At 48.5% G+C, this 17,301-nt stretch overlaps 2 protein-coding genes across 3 annotated transcripts in view; one reads left to right on the forward strand and one right to left on the reverse strand.

Moving 5' to 3' along the window:
• LOC144179756 (AP-3 complex subunit mu-2-like) overlaps window positions 1-11,797 on the reverse strand; it is a 53,320-nt gene extending 41,523 nt beyond the window's left edge. The window contains exons 1-2 of one of the 2 annotated variants that reach the window (XM_077708198.1): window positions 11,610-11,797; window positions 1,392-1,576 (exon numbers count right to left, since the gene is read on the reverse strand). In XM_077708198.1, coding sequence (XP_077564324.1) covers window positions 1,392-1,576; window positions 11,610-11,644 — 220 coding nt within the window. In that variant the 5' untranslated portion in view covers window positions 11,645-11,797. Of the gene's footprint in view, window positions 1-1,391; window positions 1,577-11,523; window positions 11,549-11,609 lie in introns of those variants that run through there. The other variant, XM_077708205.1, reaches the window with a different exon arrangement.
• Window positions 11,798-11,937: 140 nt separating this feature from the next.
• The window catches only part of LOC144179774 (DNA repair protein SWI5 homolog), a 30,795-nt gene continuing 25,431 nt past the window's right edge, over window positions 11,938-17,301 (forward strand). The window contains exons 1-2 of the mRNA XM_077708215.1: window positions 11,938-12,307; window positions 15,470-15,518. Coding sequence (XP_077564341.1) covers window positions 12,249-12,307; window positions 15,470-15,518 — 108 coding nt within the window. The 5' untranslated portion in view covers window positions 11,938-12,248. The remainder of the gene's footprint in view (window positions 12,308-15,469; window positions 15,519-17,301) is intronic.

The following is a 17,301-nucleotide window of genomic DNA, read 5'->3' on the forward strand; positions in this document are numbered from 1 at the left end:
CTGCTTCTGCTTCAAAGACGAGAACACTAATACTAGGCACATTTTGATCCTGAACTACGGACAAAAATTGAGAAGGAGTATATAGTGAGACTGGTCATTTTGATGAAGGGGCATACAGGTCAGATCACGATGACCAAAAGATCGTTTTGCTGAAAAAAATTTTCGCATTGCACATTTTCGATTCTATGCATTTCCAAAGTTTTTTCACCGAAGAAGTCGCAAAGCGCCATAGAAGAATAATTATGCCCGCTGTGGTGATAAAATACCTGCCCAAGGTAACGAAAAAAATGGCAATTTTAGGAGCACTGCAGCTCCCAAATGGCAGTGCAGAATGCTGCCACCTTGGTGACAAGGCCAGTCCCATTTCCTGCCTGCCTGCCTTCCCCACCCGCTGTGGTACTGCACCACCTGCCAATCACTCTTGGACCAATTTTCCTCGATGCGTGATGCCACTGCAAACCAGTTAGCCAATCACGGCCACAGAATCTACTGACGAAGTGCATTCACTGCAAGCCAAACACTAGTTTGGCTTCCAGCATTGCATACGGTAGCCTGCATATGGTAGCCTGCCAACTTTCATCACTTTACGCCCCTATCTTATTTTTGGCTCCATTGTGTACTTTAAATGATGTAATCTATAATTTAACTCTTTAGCACAAATATAGAGCACCTGTAATGGGCAGCAGAAGAGAAAACTGGTTGTGGTGGCCCGCACCAACTACCAAGCTGTTTTGCAATGCGTTTTCATGCTAACTTCGCTTGGGGATTTTCGGTTTCCACCCATCTCATTACTACTGTACACATCCCGTTTGACGACACACAGATTGCACAGAAATTGAGCCCCGCGCACAGAGAAGTATGCCGTCACGGTCAACGTAAGGAAATCAGTGGGAAAATGGTGCAAGAGAAGTGGCACTTTCAAAGGCACTTCTTTCGGCGAAAATTTTGCACAAATTGGCTGGGGTAACTCGAGCATGGCTTACATATTTTAGGATTTGATCCGATCAGGTAATTAGGCAATGTTTACACCTCAAAAGTGCACCTTCCATCCACACAACATTTTCTCGTTAAAGTAAATTCTTACTGCATGTCTGCTTGCACTGCCAGAAAGCAGGAAGATTAGATCATCGATGAAAGGCACAGGCCAACACTACTGCTGTCACATTTCTTACGAACGAGAGATAAAGCTTTTACAAAAGGTTCCAGAACAAATTGAACATCAATCTCAAGAAAGCAAAGTGTGCCTTCTACGAAAGTTGCTTTTTGTCAACAATGACGCAAAAAAAAAAAAAAAAATTCTTGCCCAATTTGAGTGACAATAAAATGGGACTGTGTCCCACTTTGTGGTCACCCAGATGTCCCTGACCCCCCGTGATGCGCGTGCCTCTCACCCTCGGACATGGCCACTGCCAGGAAGAACATCTTGTTGCGGTAAATGTTGATGAGGTAGTGGTGCGGGGCCGAGATGACGGGCGGGATGTCCTCGGGGCTGGCCGCCTTCTTCTGCACGTCAAAGAAGTAGTCGCACACCGAGCGGTGGATGACGCTCTTCCAGTGCTTCTCCATGAACACATCCCTGCACGCAAAACGAGCCCCTGCTCCTGACCTTCCTCCAGCCGACCTCCGCAGTGTTCACGAGGGCACTGAGGTTTGCACGAGAAGATTGAGGCTCCAAATACATTGCCTGCTGCTGGGGGGGGGGCATAACCACACACGGCATACACACAACTGTGCGTCCGCACAACTTTTTCCAAGTGGGGGCACACGTCCATAGAAAGGGCCCTGGGAGGGGGTTTGAAGGTGGAGCAACCACTGATTTCCTATCACAGTGAAAGCTTGAGTGTGCGCCTAATTCTAGTCCTCAATCACCGATTCCAGGGTCTTGACAAGTTGAGCAACTTTTGAGCAGCGCATGGTCAAACAAAAAAACAAAAAAACAGGCCCGAAATTCCAAGGCGGGGGGTGCAATCGCACCCCTTGCCCCACCCCCCTTTGGATGCCCATTTTCTTGCCCCTATTTTCCTAATAGTAAATAGAAACACATGCCTTCAAAACCAGTATGCAAAAAGTAATTTCTGAATATTTGATTACTAATACGGTAAACGTTACATATTCTAAGGCTTGATGTTGGGATAGCTGGGTACACATTATTGACATTATAAAAAGCGCAAAGACGAGGACGGAAGAAGTCGCAAACTAGAGCGCTGCAGTTTGTCACTTCTTTCGTCCTCGTCTTTAGTGCCGTTTTATAGTCACATATTCTATCACAAATAGTGGCTCCCTGGCCTGAAAACTTCCCCGCAGTAATGGCATTTGTGTATAGCTTTCTCCTACAATCTAGTGGCAGGTTGAAATAAATCCTCCTGTATATGCAGAGATACCCTTCCGCTCCTTCAACTGACATTAATTGTAGCTCAATTCTGGCTAAAAGGCAAGGAACAATTTATTAAAGTGAAGCTTTAGTGCCCCCACTGATGCCATTGTACGCCAATACGCCCTGCAGGAAAGCCAACTGTCTCTGACAATGATGATGAATGATCGATCGTGCATAAAATGAAAGAAAAAAAACGCTTCCTGTAGCCGGAATCGAACCTGGGTCCCTCGCGTTATGAAGCCAGCGACTATCCGATTGCTCCATTTCGACACAGTCCAAGCGAACGCCAAGCAGCAGGTACGATTCACGCCGCACACCCCAAACGCAAGCGTGAGGCCTACGGAGTGTACACCTGAGAGTTGCTGTGGGTATTCTAGAAAAGTGGTGCGCACCTCCAGGGTAGCACATACCCAAAGAATTATCACGAGAAAGCTACGCGTTCAACCATCGTCGTCGTCAAACGGAGGGGTGCATGATTTTTTTAATTTTTATTTGTAGATATTGCAGCCTCATAAAACTTTTGCAGGGTGGGCACAAGGTACACTGCATACAAACAAGGCAAAGCAAACAATAAAGAATAGAAAATATACGACATACAGACTACACCCTGAGATGCAAAATGGGGACACAGGCTGTTGCTACAGCACTGAAACCCCGGCTAGCTAGCTATGGTAGGCAACCGCATCCCCCAAGAGTTGGTGGTGTCACCGACCAAGCGATGACTGGCTCTAAAGGGCCAGGACAAGCCAGGGGCTTTATTAGCCAAGGGGTACAGTGCATAATGAATGCGACCACAGGGCCACGAACTGTAACATACCGATGCGAGGCTCAGCGACCAGCTCCTTAAGAGCAGGGATGGCTGAGGCTACACATGGATCACGAGTGAGGTAAGCCTAAGAGGCCCACCCGCAGTGTTCGATCACAGGGCCAAAGGCGGCAGTGAATGGGCCTTTTTCCAGTAGCGTAGCCCTCTTGCGGCAGCCGCCCGGACCATACCTGGGGGACTACAGAAGAACACGCCCCCTTTTTTTCTGCCTACCTTGCGCAGTCGAGGAAGCTGTCCCAGGCGCCATCATGGTTTTGGTGGCACAGAAATTTTTTGATCGCAGCTGTAGCACCTACCTGTCGGCCGCTTTCAAGGCTCAGAAAACGGAGCAGCACTTAGCTGGCTCGGTGTTCGCAACTGGCTAATCCAATATGGCGCCGTTATGTTTCCGTTTTGCCCCCCAATAATGGTAGATCGGTCGCTGGGAGCGAGAGTAGCGCATGCGCAGAGCACTACTGGAAAAAGGTCCATTCTAGTTCACTGTAGTGGCGAAGTTGTTGACCATCAGCGTCTCCCCTCATGATCTCCACTCTCCCCCCCAAAATTGCATGCGCCGCACTTAAACGGAGCAAGAAAAAGGGCAAAGGTTCCTGGGAGAGGAGGCGCGACGGCAGCAGTGAGGCAGTTATCACCCGCCGGCACACAAGACGACTTAGCGATGCGACATAGCTTGCGGAGACAAACGCATGCGCTGCTGCCACCGCAGAAGTAAAAGGGGTCTAAAGGATCCCCACAAGTTAACAGTCCTAAAGATATAAACACAAAGAATATAGCTTACTACAAGTGCTTTTCAAATTCAGATATTGATTACCACGTAACTGCTTTTCCAGTAATATAATTCCACTCAACAATAGTACGAAAGAAGAAAAAATTTGGAGGAAATATTTCGAGGGTTTAACAGGGTTACCAACAACCCATGGTGGCACCCGCTGTTACAACCCTGCAGAAAAATACGACCGGTTTGGGTGTCCTTTACTTAATGAAAGAATAACTTCAGGCGACAGATGCAGCTTCTTTGCGAGATTTGCAACATTCCACTTTGGTGAAGAGGGTTGATATCGAGATGCGACCATGCCAATCTATGCCTACAACCCGGAGCAAGAACAAGACAGGAGTGGAAACGAAGCTTCCTAACGCGGCCAGATAACGTCAAGCGCTTAAGCTAGCAGCACCTGTAACGAATGGCATTTCATCGTGCAGCTCCGGAATGAATTGTGGCCGCTATCATTCCATCCATCAAGTGCCGCAAAGCTTCTCCTTTGCCATTGTAGCAGCTATAATACAAAGCTTTGAAGGCCGCTTCCGTTTTCATTGTCACTTTTCCGGTTGCTCGCCTGAGCCTGTCGCAATGGGCCGTTTTGCCTCCTACCTGTGCTTTCGCTCTGTGACCTACAAAAAGAAGTGCCGACACCCTGACCGACTGACTGAATGATCGATCAATCAATGCCACGCCAGAACTGCTAGACCTAGGGACTTGAAACTTCGGGAGTACATTTCGGGCATGGTGTAGCAGGGGATTTTCGGAAATCTCACTCCTCACAAAGGGAAAGGCAAAAATTGCATTTCGGCAAATCCCTGATCATCTCGCTCATTCTCGCCCCCCAAGAAAGAAACAGGCGGCGTTGGGCAAGGCCCACCTACAGAGCTGACTTACAGATAGCTGCAAGATTAACAGAATCTCCCCTTTCGCTTGTGACAGGGCATACCCTGCTATGACTCTGTTCAACAATCGGTGGCATCAAACTTTCGGAATGGCAAGCGCATTCACCACAAAATAAAATGGCGAGGGTCCGATTGAACAATAAAACAATTTTACTTTTCGCTTTTCACACTAAGCGGAAAGATTGCAATGACAGCTGGTGATGACGCATGCATCACGGCACAGCAGGCTGTGCGGTGAAGCTACATTTCGGGGCAAAGTTCGTGCACCACCCGCACCCCAAGGTGACTCCCAAGTCCCGTGAAACTGAAAAATTGTAACCAGTGGCTCCGAGCATTAGTCCTTAGTGAGTTTGCCGGAGCGCGCCAGGTCGTGAATCCAGCCACCTTATCCCTACTGCTCCCTGCTCAATGCGACGGCATTGAACATCACATCACAGTTGCCTCACTTATTGCGGCGCCGCTTTGGGGCAGTTTCAGCGCAATACTGCCTTTTGTAGCAGGATGGCGCAGGAAAAGTGGATTGGCGCAGCATGGCGCAGCACTTCCACCACTGAGCTGCGGCACATTGAGACCAGCCCACATTCGAATGTGTGCAGTGATCCGGGTCCACATTCAAAACCCCAATCTGGTCAAATATTCATGGAGGCCACCCACTACGCAATGCTTCATACAAATCTGCGGTTTCTGCACATAATGTACTCAGATTAAATTTAATCCATTATTCATTGTCTAAATATTGAATCCCAAGGCCAGAACCTGGTCGACTGGCTGGGAAAATAGAAGTGGCGGTGGTGGTGCCATGGACCGGCGCATACCCACTCAGGGGGATTGGCCAAGAATATTTTTTTTTGTCAGAACTGCCCAATATAGGTACCGATTAAGTGCTTCCACGCGCGCGGCATTTTTTATACGCAGGTTGTTGATGATGATGATGGTTAATGGCGCACCGGCTGCTAGGCCAAAGAGCGCCAGACAATGTATGTTGTGCCTCATGTGAGTTGGATGCGCAGTGTTTTGGTTAAAAGGTGATTACCTAAAATTTGCGTGTAGGGTCAATGATTAGTAAGCAAAAAGAAAATATAGAGCAGTTCGGAGAAAATACATGTTTTTCCCCCTGGTTTTACGTACAGGTTTGATTCTAGCCAGCCTCCAGTCATCAGGTTAGGGACCTTCACTTAGAGGCCTCATGAAAAAACATAAGTACTTTGCCCCCCGTACCGCATATTTTTAAAGGAAGGGATTTAGGATATCGTCTGGCCCCCAGGATGTTCTAATATCAAGGTTTAAAAACAAATTGCGAATTCCACCAGAAAGAGGGTGAAGATACAATAAAAATTGACTGGCGATTACGATACTCCCTGATGCGATATTTGTGCGCAGCTGTTTAGCTGCTTTGACTGTGTAAAATATGTTGAGGCAAAGAATTTCAGACGGACATATTTTTATGGGCACAGAAAACTTGTATTTGCACTGGCTGACGAAGCACTTGCATTGGTTGCCTCGCTCATTGTTCAGCACTCACTCGGGGTTCTGGCGTAGGCGGTGCTGGGCCTCCGCTCTGGCAGCTGCTTTAGCTGCAGCGGCTGACGAAGCGCACGACCGGTTGTCTCACCCGCAGTTCAGCACTCACTCGTGGGTTGATTGATTGATTGTGGGGTTTAACGCGCCGACGCAACGCAGGCGATGAGGCGCGCCGTAGTGGAGGGCTCCGGATTAATTTTGACCACCTGGGGATCTTTATCGTGCGCCGAAATCTCGTACACACGGGCGTTTTTGCTTTTCGCCTCCATCAGAAAAACGGCCGCCGCGGCCGGGAATCGAACCCGCGACCTCGTGCTCAGCAGCGCAACGCCTTAGCCACTGAGCCACCGCGGCGGGTAGCACTCACTCGTGGGTTCTCTCGACGGCAGCTATGGTGAACCTCTGCGTCGGCGGCGCGAAGTGCGTCTCGGGAAGGGACCGCGAACCGCGTCTTAAAGCGAACGCACGTCATCGTCGCACGCACGTCCCCCTCACGTATCCACCAAGCGTCACACAGTCGAGCCCCTCGTGCCGGCACAGCATACTGCCCCCCCCCCCCCCCCCTCTCCCCGCACACTTTCGAAGTCTCACGCCGCCACGGCGAACCGCCCTCGCCTCCCAATTTTGCGACAGCCTCCTCCTTTGCTTTCCTTTCACTCTTCTGTCTTGCCATCCTTCTCTCGGTAACAACGACAGTGACGTGGCTCAGCTCACGGATGGGTGCCAAAGGGCTGTGCCCTAAACCGCGCGGTGCAATCTCCCCTGAGTCATCCAAGTATTGCAGTTTTTGGATAAATTTCAGGCACAAAGCGTTCTATGCAATGTTCACTCACAGAGAACGCATTGCATTGGCGAAATTGATGCAACACGAGCAAAACACATAAACCCCAGACTCATCATTGGCGCGAGTCCTATTTGGGTCCATTTAATTGTATTTAGATCTGCATGGACATTGCTAAATTTAACACCACAGCTGGGTGATCAGATATACATGATGCTAACAAAAATAAATTAAGAATGGTCCATTCTGAGTTTTCTTGCAGTCATTTACAACCTCAGTTACGTGAAAGCAATATCCAGCATATCTTCACTTTCTGAATCAGACGAAAAAAACTGTCCAATCCACACAACGCAAGTTAAAGTCAAAGGCAATTACCAATTTATCAGCAGGTTTTGCATGTTTGACGAGATGTTCTACTAAGTTGTCAAAAACAAGAACAGAGCACTTGGGTGGTTCATACTTTACAGAGGATACTTTGTGTGCCCAAAACATTTGGAATGCTTCAAAGTCCAGCATAACTTTCAAACAGAATGGCTACTTACGGAACACCCTACAGTCTGCAGGCACAAATACAATGTCTGTATGTGTGTGTTTGTTTTATGGTGCAACGGCACCGACAGCCAAAGAGCACCAATACAATGGTTAAGTTAATTTGAGTGGTGTTTTACTAAAATGGTGTTATAAATGTGATGGGTTAGAGACTGGTTAGTGTGGGGATGTATACAGCGCCTCATTCAAAATACAAACGTGGAAATTAGACAAATGGTGATGGGGGGTGCTGAAGTGTGAGGAATGAAGGAACACCCAGAGCTTTTCCACCCACTGAGGGGTCCTGCGACCATACGTGGTGTGAAATGTGGTTTAAAGGCACGTACCCGTAATTAAACGTTGATCTCCTAAAAACAACGAAAAATGAAGTGGCATCATGCGAGTGTAGAGTTCCAGAAAGTACTTCTTTCTTTCCCTCGGAATGTACTCACACTCGACTGAAATGTATGCGACAGAAAGGCGATGTCGCACCTGTCGCATCGTGGCGGTGGTGCTCCGTTTAAGAGGTACGAGTGTGTAGCATATGTATGGCCTATCCGCAATCTGCACATGTATGCTTCCGTTGTTCTGTTGTGTTTTTCTGTGTAACAGCTGCCCATTTGCGGTTTTGTACTGCGGAGTTTTATTGTCTGTCCACGTGTCCCACTGTTGCTGCCAGCATTGTCGGAGTGCCTTTCAAATGGGTTTTAGGGCCGCTGTGGAACATTGACGCCACAGCCAAGTGCTGCCGCAGCAGTGCGCTGGACAGCCAGTTCGGTGCCAGGAATGCCGCTGTGTCCAGGCACCCAATGCACAACTATGGTCAGTTTCAAAGCACAGGCTGACATTATCTCTTTAACTAACTTGTTCAAACACAATGTTCCAACTTGATCTGCCTGATCGTACCGCCGTCACAATTGTGAAGGAGTCGGTGAATATAACAGATTTTTCTCTCTTTATTCATGTTATGTGTTCTACTGTAATTAATATAGCATGTGCCTCAGCCATAAATATACTTGTGTTTCTGTTTAATGTCCTTGTGGTGGCAAAATGGGGACCATACGCAGCCCATGCTACAGCAGTGGAAGACTTGGAGGCATCCATGTAAAAAGCAGTGTATGGGTACATATGTTGTAAGCGTAGAAAGTGTTGTTGTAATGGGTTCTTTCGGTGCATGTTTTTTGTCAATTTCCTTGAACATGTTGCAGGTGACAGGGAGCAGATGCCAAGGCAGAATAAACACTGTGACGTCAGTTTTGTAGGATTCAGATAAGATTGCACCAAGTTCCCCCGCGTCCTCTCTTACTCAGAAAAAGGCAGAGGGCAGCTGGTGGACTTCCAGAGGACGTGTTCCGAATAGCATTATCAAATGGGTGATTTCTTATCAAAGTTGCCTAAACGCAATACAAAAGTGCTATGTACGCATGCTGGTGCTCTAAGCACCACCTGATCAGTTTCAACCAGGGTGTCAAACCGGAACCGAACCCACACTTCTGCCCGGAACTGAACCCGTATTTTTCTGCCACTTTGGAACCTAACCCAAACCAGAGCAATCGAAGGAACTGCTCCAAACCAGTTCTGGGAATGGTTAGTGAAACCGTCCTCGTAACGGTTTCACTAACCGAATCGCGAACAGTTAGAAAAGAATACGGACGGGACAAACACTAGCATTTGTCCCATCCGTATTTTTCGCTAACCGTTAGTGCAACAGTTCCCGTAGTGAAGTTACCATGTTTTCTGCACTAGAAAACATGTCCCAGTATCCCAGTTCCAACTTGCCCAACTTTCCGCACTCGTTCACAATGCTTCGGCAGTTGAAAATGAAAACAGTGAGTACTTGTCTAAGCTCATTTGGTCACTTGTTCTCCCAAATTTTACACCATAGACGAATTTTATATCCTCTTTGTCACTTCCTTCGTCCCACGCAATCATTGTTTTGTCAATGTCGAGTTTGCTAGAAAAACATCCCAGCTCTAGCCCCAGCAGTTTTTCGAGGACTCAAGCTTTGCCATAACTTCTAATTTACCGCATCCATTTGCAAAATCTTCTGAAACTGATAAAGTGGTTTGTTTCAATTTGCTGTGCACACTTAATATGTTTGCTTTTTCATTATAGTCAATAAACTTGATGACAACCGGGTGGCTTTTTTATTTGCCGGGGGGGGGGGGGGGGGGGAGGGGGGGCTGGCTTAGTCTGTGACATCATCCTGGGCACACTTGGACAGCCACTCCCGGTTTTCCATGGCGTCTCTTGTCTTATCCGTTAGTTGTCTGAGTGACGCCTCTCCCTGCTTGTCTATCCCATACGGCTGCTTCTTACAATGGGGAGCCAAAGGTTCACAGCAGGCTGTGGAGAGCACCTTGTTCTGCAGGGCGCTTTCACAAGAGCTGCCCACCCGGGAAAAAGTACATTCAAGGGGCACTGAGGGAACAAGCTTACCCACGCAATCAACATCATGAATACTCTGTAACCTCGGCTTCCCTCCAATGGCTGTAAGCAGGGAAAAAGCACTATGCACCAGTCACAGCTGTCGCACCCACTACCCTATGCACAAAAAATTGTGGGCTACGAGGCCTATAGACTCCCTGGGGGTCTTTCTTGACACACAGGTGTTCTCGCTTTTTGCTTCCATATGAAGCCTACCGTAGTGCTGTCAAACTTGTTTGCACATGCTAGTGTGCCCTCCAACATTTCGATTTTCACCCATTCCAATGTTAGTGCTTTGTTCGTTCAGACAGGCAGGGCAAACCGGATAGCAGGTCACTAAACTGGGTACTGCGCACTTGCCAGGGCAGCCAACATCAGCAGGGGAGGACGGTGTGCGGGAAATACCTTTCCCACTCAAACTGCTGATTTTATGCGCCCAAGTTGCACCTTCACGGTAGGAATGGCTCTTTCAGATGCTTGTTTCAGATACGGCTGGAAAAACATGGAACATAGCAGGCTACGTTTTCCGGGCTGAACAGAGAGCTCTCTAGCTTAATCTGGTAAGCTAATTAGGCGACGTTGACAACTATTTCAAGGCCACTTCAAATGAAAGGTGCCAGTCACAAGTTTCTTCACGTCTTTCTATTCAACTAATTGCTCCCTACCAACTAGCCCAACTTTCTGCCATAGCTTCTTCTAAGGCGATCGCTCAATTTATTATATTTCTACGCATTATATTTCGAAGCAGAAGGGGAGCGCCACATTCTAGCTTGCTTCAGCGCAGGGCACATCAAGCACTAGTCTACACTTAGGAACCCCAGTTTTTCAAGGTAACCAACATTTATACACACTGTTTTTATAGGCTGGTACGGAGTGGTACTTTTTAGTTTCGGTGCATAAAAACGCTGTTCAAATTTTAAGTACCCACCAAGCCATGCGTATTGCGGACAAGGTGCACGACAGTACACGGCGTCGTGCGTACAGCCTCAAAGATGCCTTAAAAAACGAAAAAGCAACTTAAAAAATGTGACAGTTTGGGCTGGCTGAAGCACATCCTGGCTTGGGATCAATACAAACAGCGTTATCCCCGTAAAAGAGTGCCATCAGTTGAGAAGAAATTCTGAACTCCTCAAGAACAGTTAAATCTGTAGCGCTGCCAGACGAAGGTCTTTCCAACCACTCTGTGAATGCGAGTAGTGAGGCGAGTGCAAAGGTGGACGCAAGGCTCAATGGAAACCCCACACAGAGTGACGAGACGGAAGTGAAAATGCACGGACGAGGCTCTTCGACGCCCACATCTTTGTGAAGCATTTGTACGCGCATGCACACACAACGCGCGCCCAGCCTAGCCAGCAAACAGCTAGCCGAGCACAGCTGTTTGCTTGCCTGACTGAGAAAACCCACTTCGCAATGCTTGTAGCGAGTCTGCGTGAAGGGAAATCACGGCCCCTCTTCACTCCATAGACGCTGGCAAGGAAAACACCTCTCACCCGGAGCCGTTTATGACGAACACGCTGTGAATCATACTTGCACCACGGGGCCACCCTTACTGTCTCGGCTGGCACGCTAGCCTGACGGCACTGACGGCACTGCTGCAATCGCGACGCTAAAACAAACACACCACCGCGCTATCACCACTATCACACACACCCTACTACTACCACGTTGCTCAGCCCTTTAACTGTTTTCTTTCTTTTTTTTTTTTCAAACCACTTTTTTCTCCCCGGCGAGACCTATGCCCTCTGTCGAGAGGCAAAACTTCGCCTTGTAAATATTTTCATTTTAATAAACACTTTCTCTGTCACGGTTGCCGCCCGATACAAAGGGCTGGCCACATCCATATCCGCATCCATCAGCGGCAACGGCGCGTTGCTCGTATTGGCGCTCAGCTGGCGCGTAGTTTTTTTCCCCTTTGCTCCCTCATCCTTGATACACCAACGTAATAGGGTGAAAAAAAAAGATGATACGTGCACCCTAAGTTTGCACCGGTAACCATACAGCGGCGAACGGCTGTAGCGAGTGGCCGAGAAAGCATTCTTCCGTGTGGTCGCCTGCACGCGTGCGAGCGGTTGTTTTAAACGCTCCCAAAGCAGCGTCGTGCCTGCTGTGGCTGTGTAATCCTGACCAATATGTCTGAAACACCCAAGTCTTCGGAGACGACGCGCAACAAACTAAAGATGACGTCCAGGTAAGTGCACAGGCGCCGCACAGGAGCTGCGGCCGAGCCTTTTACCTTGGCCGAGCCGCGTAGGAGCGCCGTGTAGCTGCACCGGCGGTAAACGAAAGGAGCAGAACACGCATGCGCGCCGTGCCACGGTGATAGCCCATCTATACCATGGAGCTTCTTATGATCTATACTTCTCAACCCGCAGCTTCTAGCATTATTCGCAGCATACTGGACTCAGCGATGGCGCTGATAGCGGAGGCGGTATCTGGCAGCGTCGCTCACACACTTTCAGCGCACGCGAGCTGCTAGAGAAGCGTCGCAATCACAAGGATCTAAAGTGACAAGTTTTCTTTTCTAATATTATTAGGTGGGTCTGCTATCAGCACCAACACTGAGACCAGTATGCCGCGAACAACGCTGGAAGCCGCGTTAAAAGAAATGGGTTGAGATTCATAGAGGGGCTATCTGCGTCGGCAGGCACGCATGCGTGTTCTGCACCTGTAGTTTACCGCCGGTGCAGCTACGCGGCGCTCCTATGCGGTTCGGCCACAGTTCCCGTGCTACAATTACTTCTGACGGCACCTGTACAACCGTGCGGTGCTGCGTGGGTGTGTATGAAAGTTGCGTCATTTGTGCGTTGCCCAAGCGTGTCAGCCACACCTGACCACATCGTCTAGCAGGACAGAGCTAGCAGTGAATGCTTTTACCACCACCACTATCACCCCCACCAAGCAACTGAGCTTACGGTGGGCTCATTGGGCCTTATTGGCGATGAGTGGTGCCGCCTAACTAACGGTGACGCGTGGTGTCGTCTGTGGCTGCAGTTTCGGGGTTCTAACCCAACCAACTGTATCGAAGAGCAATTTCATTCAGTTTTATTATGAGCTTGTCAAATCTATAAATACCCCAGACCCGGAACAAATTATAAAAACAGCACCTTGCCTTTGCTAGCTTACGTGCGAAGTCCAATGCTCAGAACTGCAGTGTCTCAACTGCGTCGACTTTGCAAAGCTGTCAGTAAAACTCGAAAGGCAAGCCTCTAATTTGCGCAAACGGTCCCATATGCTCAGAAGGAAATAAAACATGTTTTCTGTTGCGTTGTTGGTTTGCTGTTCCGAACACTTATTTTTTATCTATCACCATCAGAGTTGCAGCTACAAGCTTAGGGACGTTTTGGAGGCTCACAGGGATTTCTTACGCTGCGTAGTATTCATTTTTGTTTTCTTATTTTATTCCTGTTTTAAAGCAAAGCTCTCTGCCTATGCCAGCCAACGGTTTCATTGTGGTGTGCGCGACAAGAAACTCCCAACCAGGCTAAATAAGACTACTGGCACCGCCAGGGATTGAATGTGGGCCTGAAGAGAAGCAGCCCGTCGTCTTAGCGACTAAGCTGGCACGCACGTGTGGGGTGTGGGTACCGACACTAGTTTTCATTCAGTGGCTGGGGAGGGTGAGGGCGCTTTAGAGGCGACACATGAAACGGGCGTGACGAGGAGGCAGTCAGAGGGATGACGCAGTAGCCGCCCTCCTCCTCACCCCTCGAAAGATGCTTTTGCCTGTTTTCTCTCTGCCGACGCATGGCCAAGCTAGAGCGGCGGCATTCGAAACGCCTCCCCCACGAATCCCAGGTAACGGCTGCCAGAATGTCTGGTTTCACTCTTTGTGAATTAAAGTGACATTGCTTGGGAAATCGTTGTGGGTGTCGTTTACAGCTTTGCTTTCCAACCACCTTCACAGCCTGGACTGAAGCCAATTTTTTTTACATTTAAATTTATAGCTGAAGTGTGTACAGTCAAACCCGATTATAACGAACTCGGATAGAGCGAATTGTTTAAGAGGTGACACAGGTAACAGTGGTGCGTATTTATTCACGTCACATTCGTTTAAAAAATCATGCTCTTTCTTTGACAAGGCCACAGAGGCAGTGCTAATGCACTGGTTTTCCGAACAAAGAAAGATCAGTTACGAAAATACACGCGAAACATATTCCTTATAACAAAGTTCACATCTGATATATCGAACTTGGCGTGCCTAAAGTTGCCACCAAAATGTATGGTCTCGGAGCGGCGATTGATATGTTGATTGGCTGCGATGGAGATGTTGAGCCTCCCATAGAGCGACATGACTCCCGGCACTTTCCGTAACTGTTTCCGACACGCCTGACTCGCGATTAAACCCTCTCAGTCAGCGAGTCCGTACCAAGATGGCAGCATCGATGAACTGTGAGAAGAGCTCACCAATGTTCCAAATGTTGCCTGAGTGTCGAAGACGACGTTGCCTTCACTGTGAGCCCCTCGGACGCCGACACCGTCGCCGATGTCATGGCTGCTGGCGCGCTGCTGGAGGCATCGAAGAGGCGGAGGATGTTGCGAGTGAAAGCCGTCCGATGCTTAAGGAAGTGCTTTCGGCAGTCAGTGTGCTCTACCAATATTGCTTCGATATTGAAGGACACAGACTGCAACTGATACAAATAATGTCTCATGTAGAGAATGCTGTGCTAGTTGACGCCGCCAAAGCGGAAGTGAGAACAAGAACCACTGCTTTTTGGGTAAGTAGGTAAGCGGAAAGTAGCTTTATTGCTTGCAATAAATAGATAGTTTTGTGTATGGTAATGGCATACTTTTTTATGTTCGTTTCTGCATGCAGGGATGGCATGAGGACGGGGGTTGGGGTGGTGGGGGGGGGTCCCGTGTATTGTGAACTTGTAACAAAAAACTCGTTATAGGCGGGTTCGGCTATTTCGAACTATTGGATATATCGAACTAATCGTGGCGCATATTGCAGTTCGCTATAACCGGGTTTGACTGTAAAAGCATGGACGGCAAAAGGCTGAAAAGAGAAGGTGGGATGCGCCGCTTATAAAATTTCGGGGGGGGTTCAGACATGTACCCCCTGGCTATGCCCTTGGAGAGGAGGATACACGTCTGAAACGTGCGGTTTATACACTTGCAAATGCATAGCTAAAGTCCATGCAATATCCGTGATGGGATTGACAGCCATCAGTAAACATGATTTTAGTGGTGGTTCTGTTTGATTGCTGCACTGTTTAGCGGGAGGTGTGGGTAGCCTTTCTCCTTTGTGTGTGCGTGGCAAGAATGGGGCCGAGGTCAGAGTCAAACGAAACACTGTGGAGCCAGTCGTGTGGTGCTCTGTGCATGCCGATGACTGCTTTCTCCTGCGCAGGCGGTCCAGGCCGAGCCTCTCCGCTGCTCACCGGCCATTCAGCTCACCGGTGAGGCCGTCCTGGGAACCAGGAGGAATGCCTTGGCGAGCAGGTCGCCCGTCTGCACACGGGAAATGCGGCTGCGTTTCACTTGCTCACCCTGACTTGTACCAACACACCTAACCATCCGAGCACTGTGCTATTGAGAGCGACATCATTCTTCACGAGGAGGAAAGAGGGGGGGGGGAGGAGGAACGGAAGGTGATTCTCAAAAAGTGCAGCCTAATGTGGGGCATTATAAGTACCTTTCTAAGCAGCGCTCGCAAAGTGTCTGCCCCCCGCAGGATCCCTTGGGTTGCACAGACCTCTGAGCATTGATGGCACTAGTTCGCCATGGGGCACCTCTTTTCCTAGTTTTCGGTTAGCCCCGATGTGCGGCCGAGTAGTGTGGCAGCTCTGTCGCACACTGAACTGTTTCACTGTGGTTGGCATTTGTCCCATTGCCTTAACTGCACAGGTAACGGTGGTGGAGCATTCTGGGGCCGAATTCCCTAAAGCAGGGGTGGAAGGGCTGCTCCATTTGCTCGACGCCGCTCCAATCCGATTTTCACGCTCCATCCTGCTCCAAAAAGCAGAATTGCTCCAAAACTGCTCCAAAGCTGTGCCGCAAGATAGGAGGCAACTGTGGTGTAATGTTCAGTGCCAGTCACGTTGAGCATGGAGCAGTAGTGGGCACTCGTTTGTTCACTTGTCATTCACGACGTTGTGTGCTCTGGTGAAGTTCCTAAAGAACGCTCGGAGCTTGGAGTTACTCGTCACGATTTCCCAGCCTCCAAATGGCGGCGCAGTTTCACGGGACTTGGGAGTGACCTTTGGGTGTGGGTGATGCGCAAACTTTGGCCCGAAATGCAACTTCACTGCGCTGCGCTGTGATGCATGCGTCGGCACCAGCCGTTATTGCAATCTTAAAAAAAATAAAAATTACGGTAGTTCTTATTGTTCGATCGGACCCTCACCATTTTATCTTATCAAGAGTGCGCTTGCCATTCCAAAGGCTAGATGCCACGGTGCCCTGTCCACCAGGATGACATAACAGGTGATGCCCTGGCACAAGCGAGGGGAGATTCTCTTCAGCTAGCAACTATCTGCAAGTAATCAGATGCGTAGGTGTCTTGCCAAACACCGCCTGTTTCTTCCTTGGGGGTGACTGGGGGTAGGCACATCCTCTGCCCCATTCTTCTTCTAGGAAGCCTGCTGTTTACAGTTGAAAAACTAAGTTGATAAACATTGATTCGTTTGTTATTAAGATAAACACCATGGACTTGCGCAGTATTTTTGCTTAGTTAAAAGCATGTATATTATTTGGGCAGCAATGCGAATAATACGCTAGGATATTTGTTCCTTTGTTTTGTGGATGTGAACATTTAATTACCTATTGTAAGTTTCGCTGGAATCTAGTCAGGATTAGTTTAGATTATCTCTAGTTTCGTCTTAGCTTCTTTTCCTCTTAATTTCTTCCTGTCTCAGGGTTTTTTTGTTTGTCTGTAGTCTCGTTAGGTGTACAATAAAGGTAAACTTTCTATCTTAGGAGCAAGACAGCATTTCACTCTGGTCTTCTCTTGGTTGTTTCTCATGGCTGTAATTGTGTAATTTTTCACTTGTCGTAAGTCTAGGTAGGTGCGCCTATTTAAAGCGTCGCTTATCTCTAGTTTTTTCTTGGTGATTGCTCTGTCAGGTGTGATGCTTTAATTCTGGGAAGTATATTTTTGTGTACTTATCGAAAAAGTGGCCTGCTCAGCACTGATTGAATGCTGAGTAAAAGTCGTTTGAATTTTGTTTTGTGCTTTCCACA

The sequence above is a fragment of the Haemaphysalis longicornis genome, unplaced genomic scaffold, assembly GCF_048455015.1.
Source record: "Haemaphysalis longicornis isolate Haplotype H1 unplaced genomic scaffold, Haemaphysalis longicornis Haplotype H1 scaffold_1, whole genome shotgun sequence".
In the NCBI taxonomy this organism is placed as follows: domain Eukaryota; kingdom Metazoa; phylum Arthropoda; class Arachnida; order Ixodida; family Ixodidae; genus Haemaphysalis; species Haemaphysalis longicornis.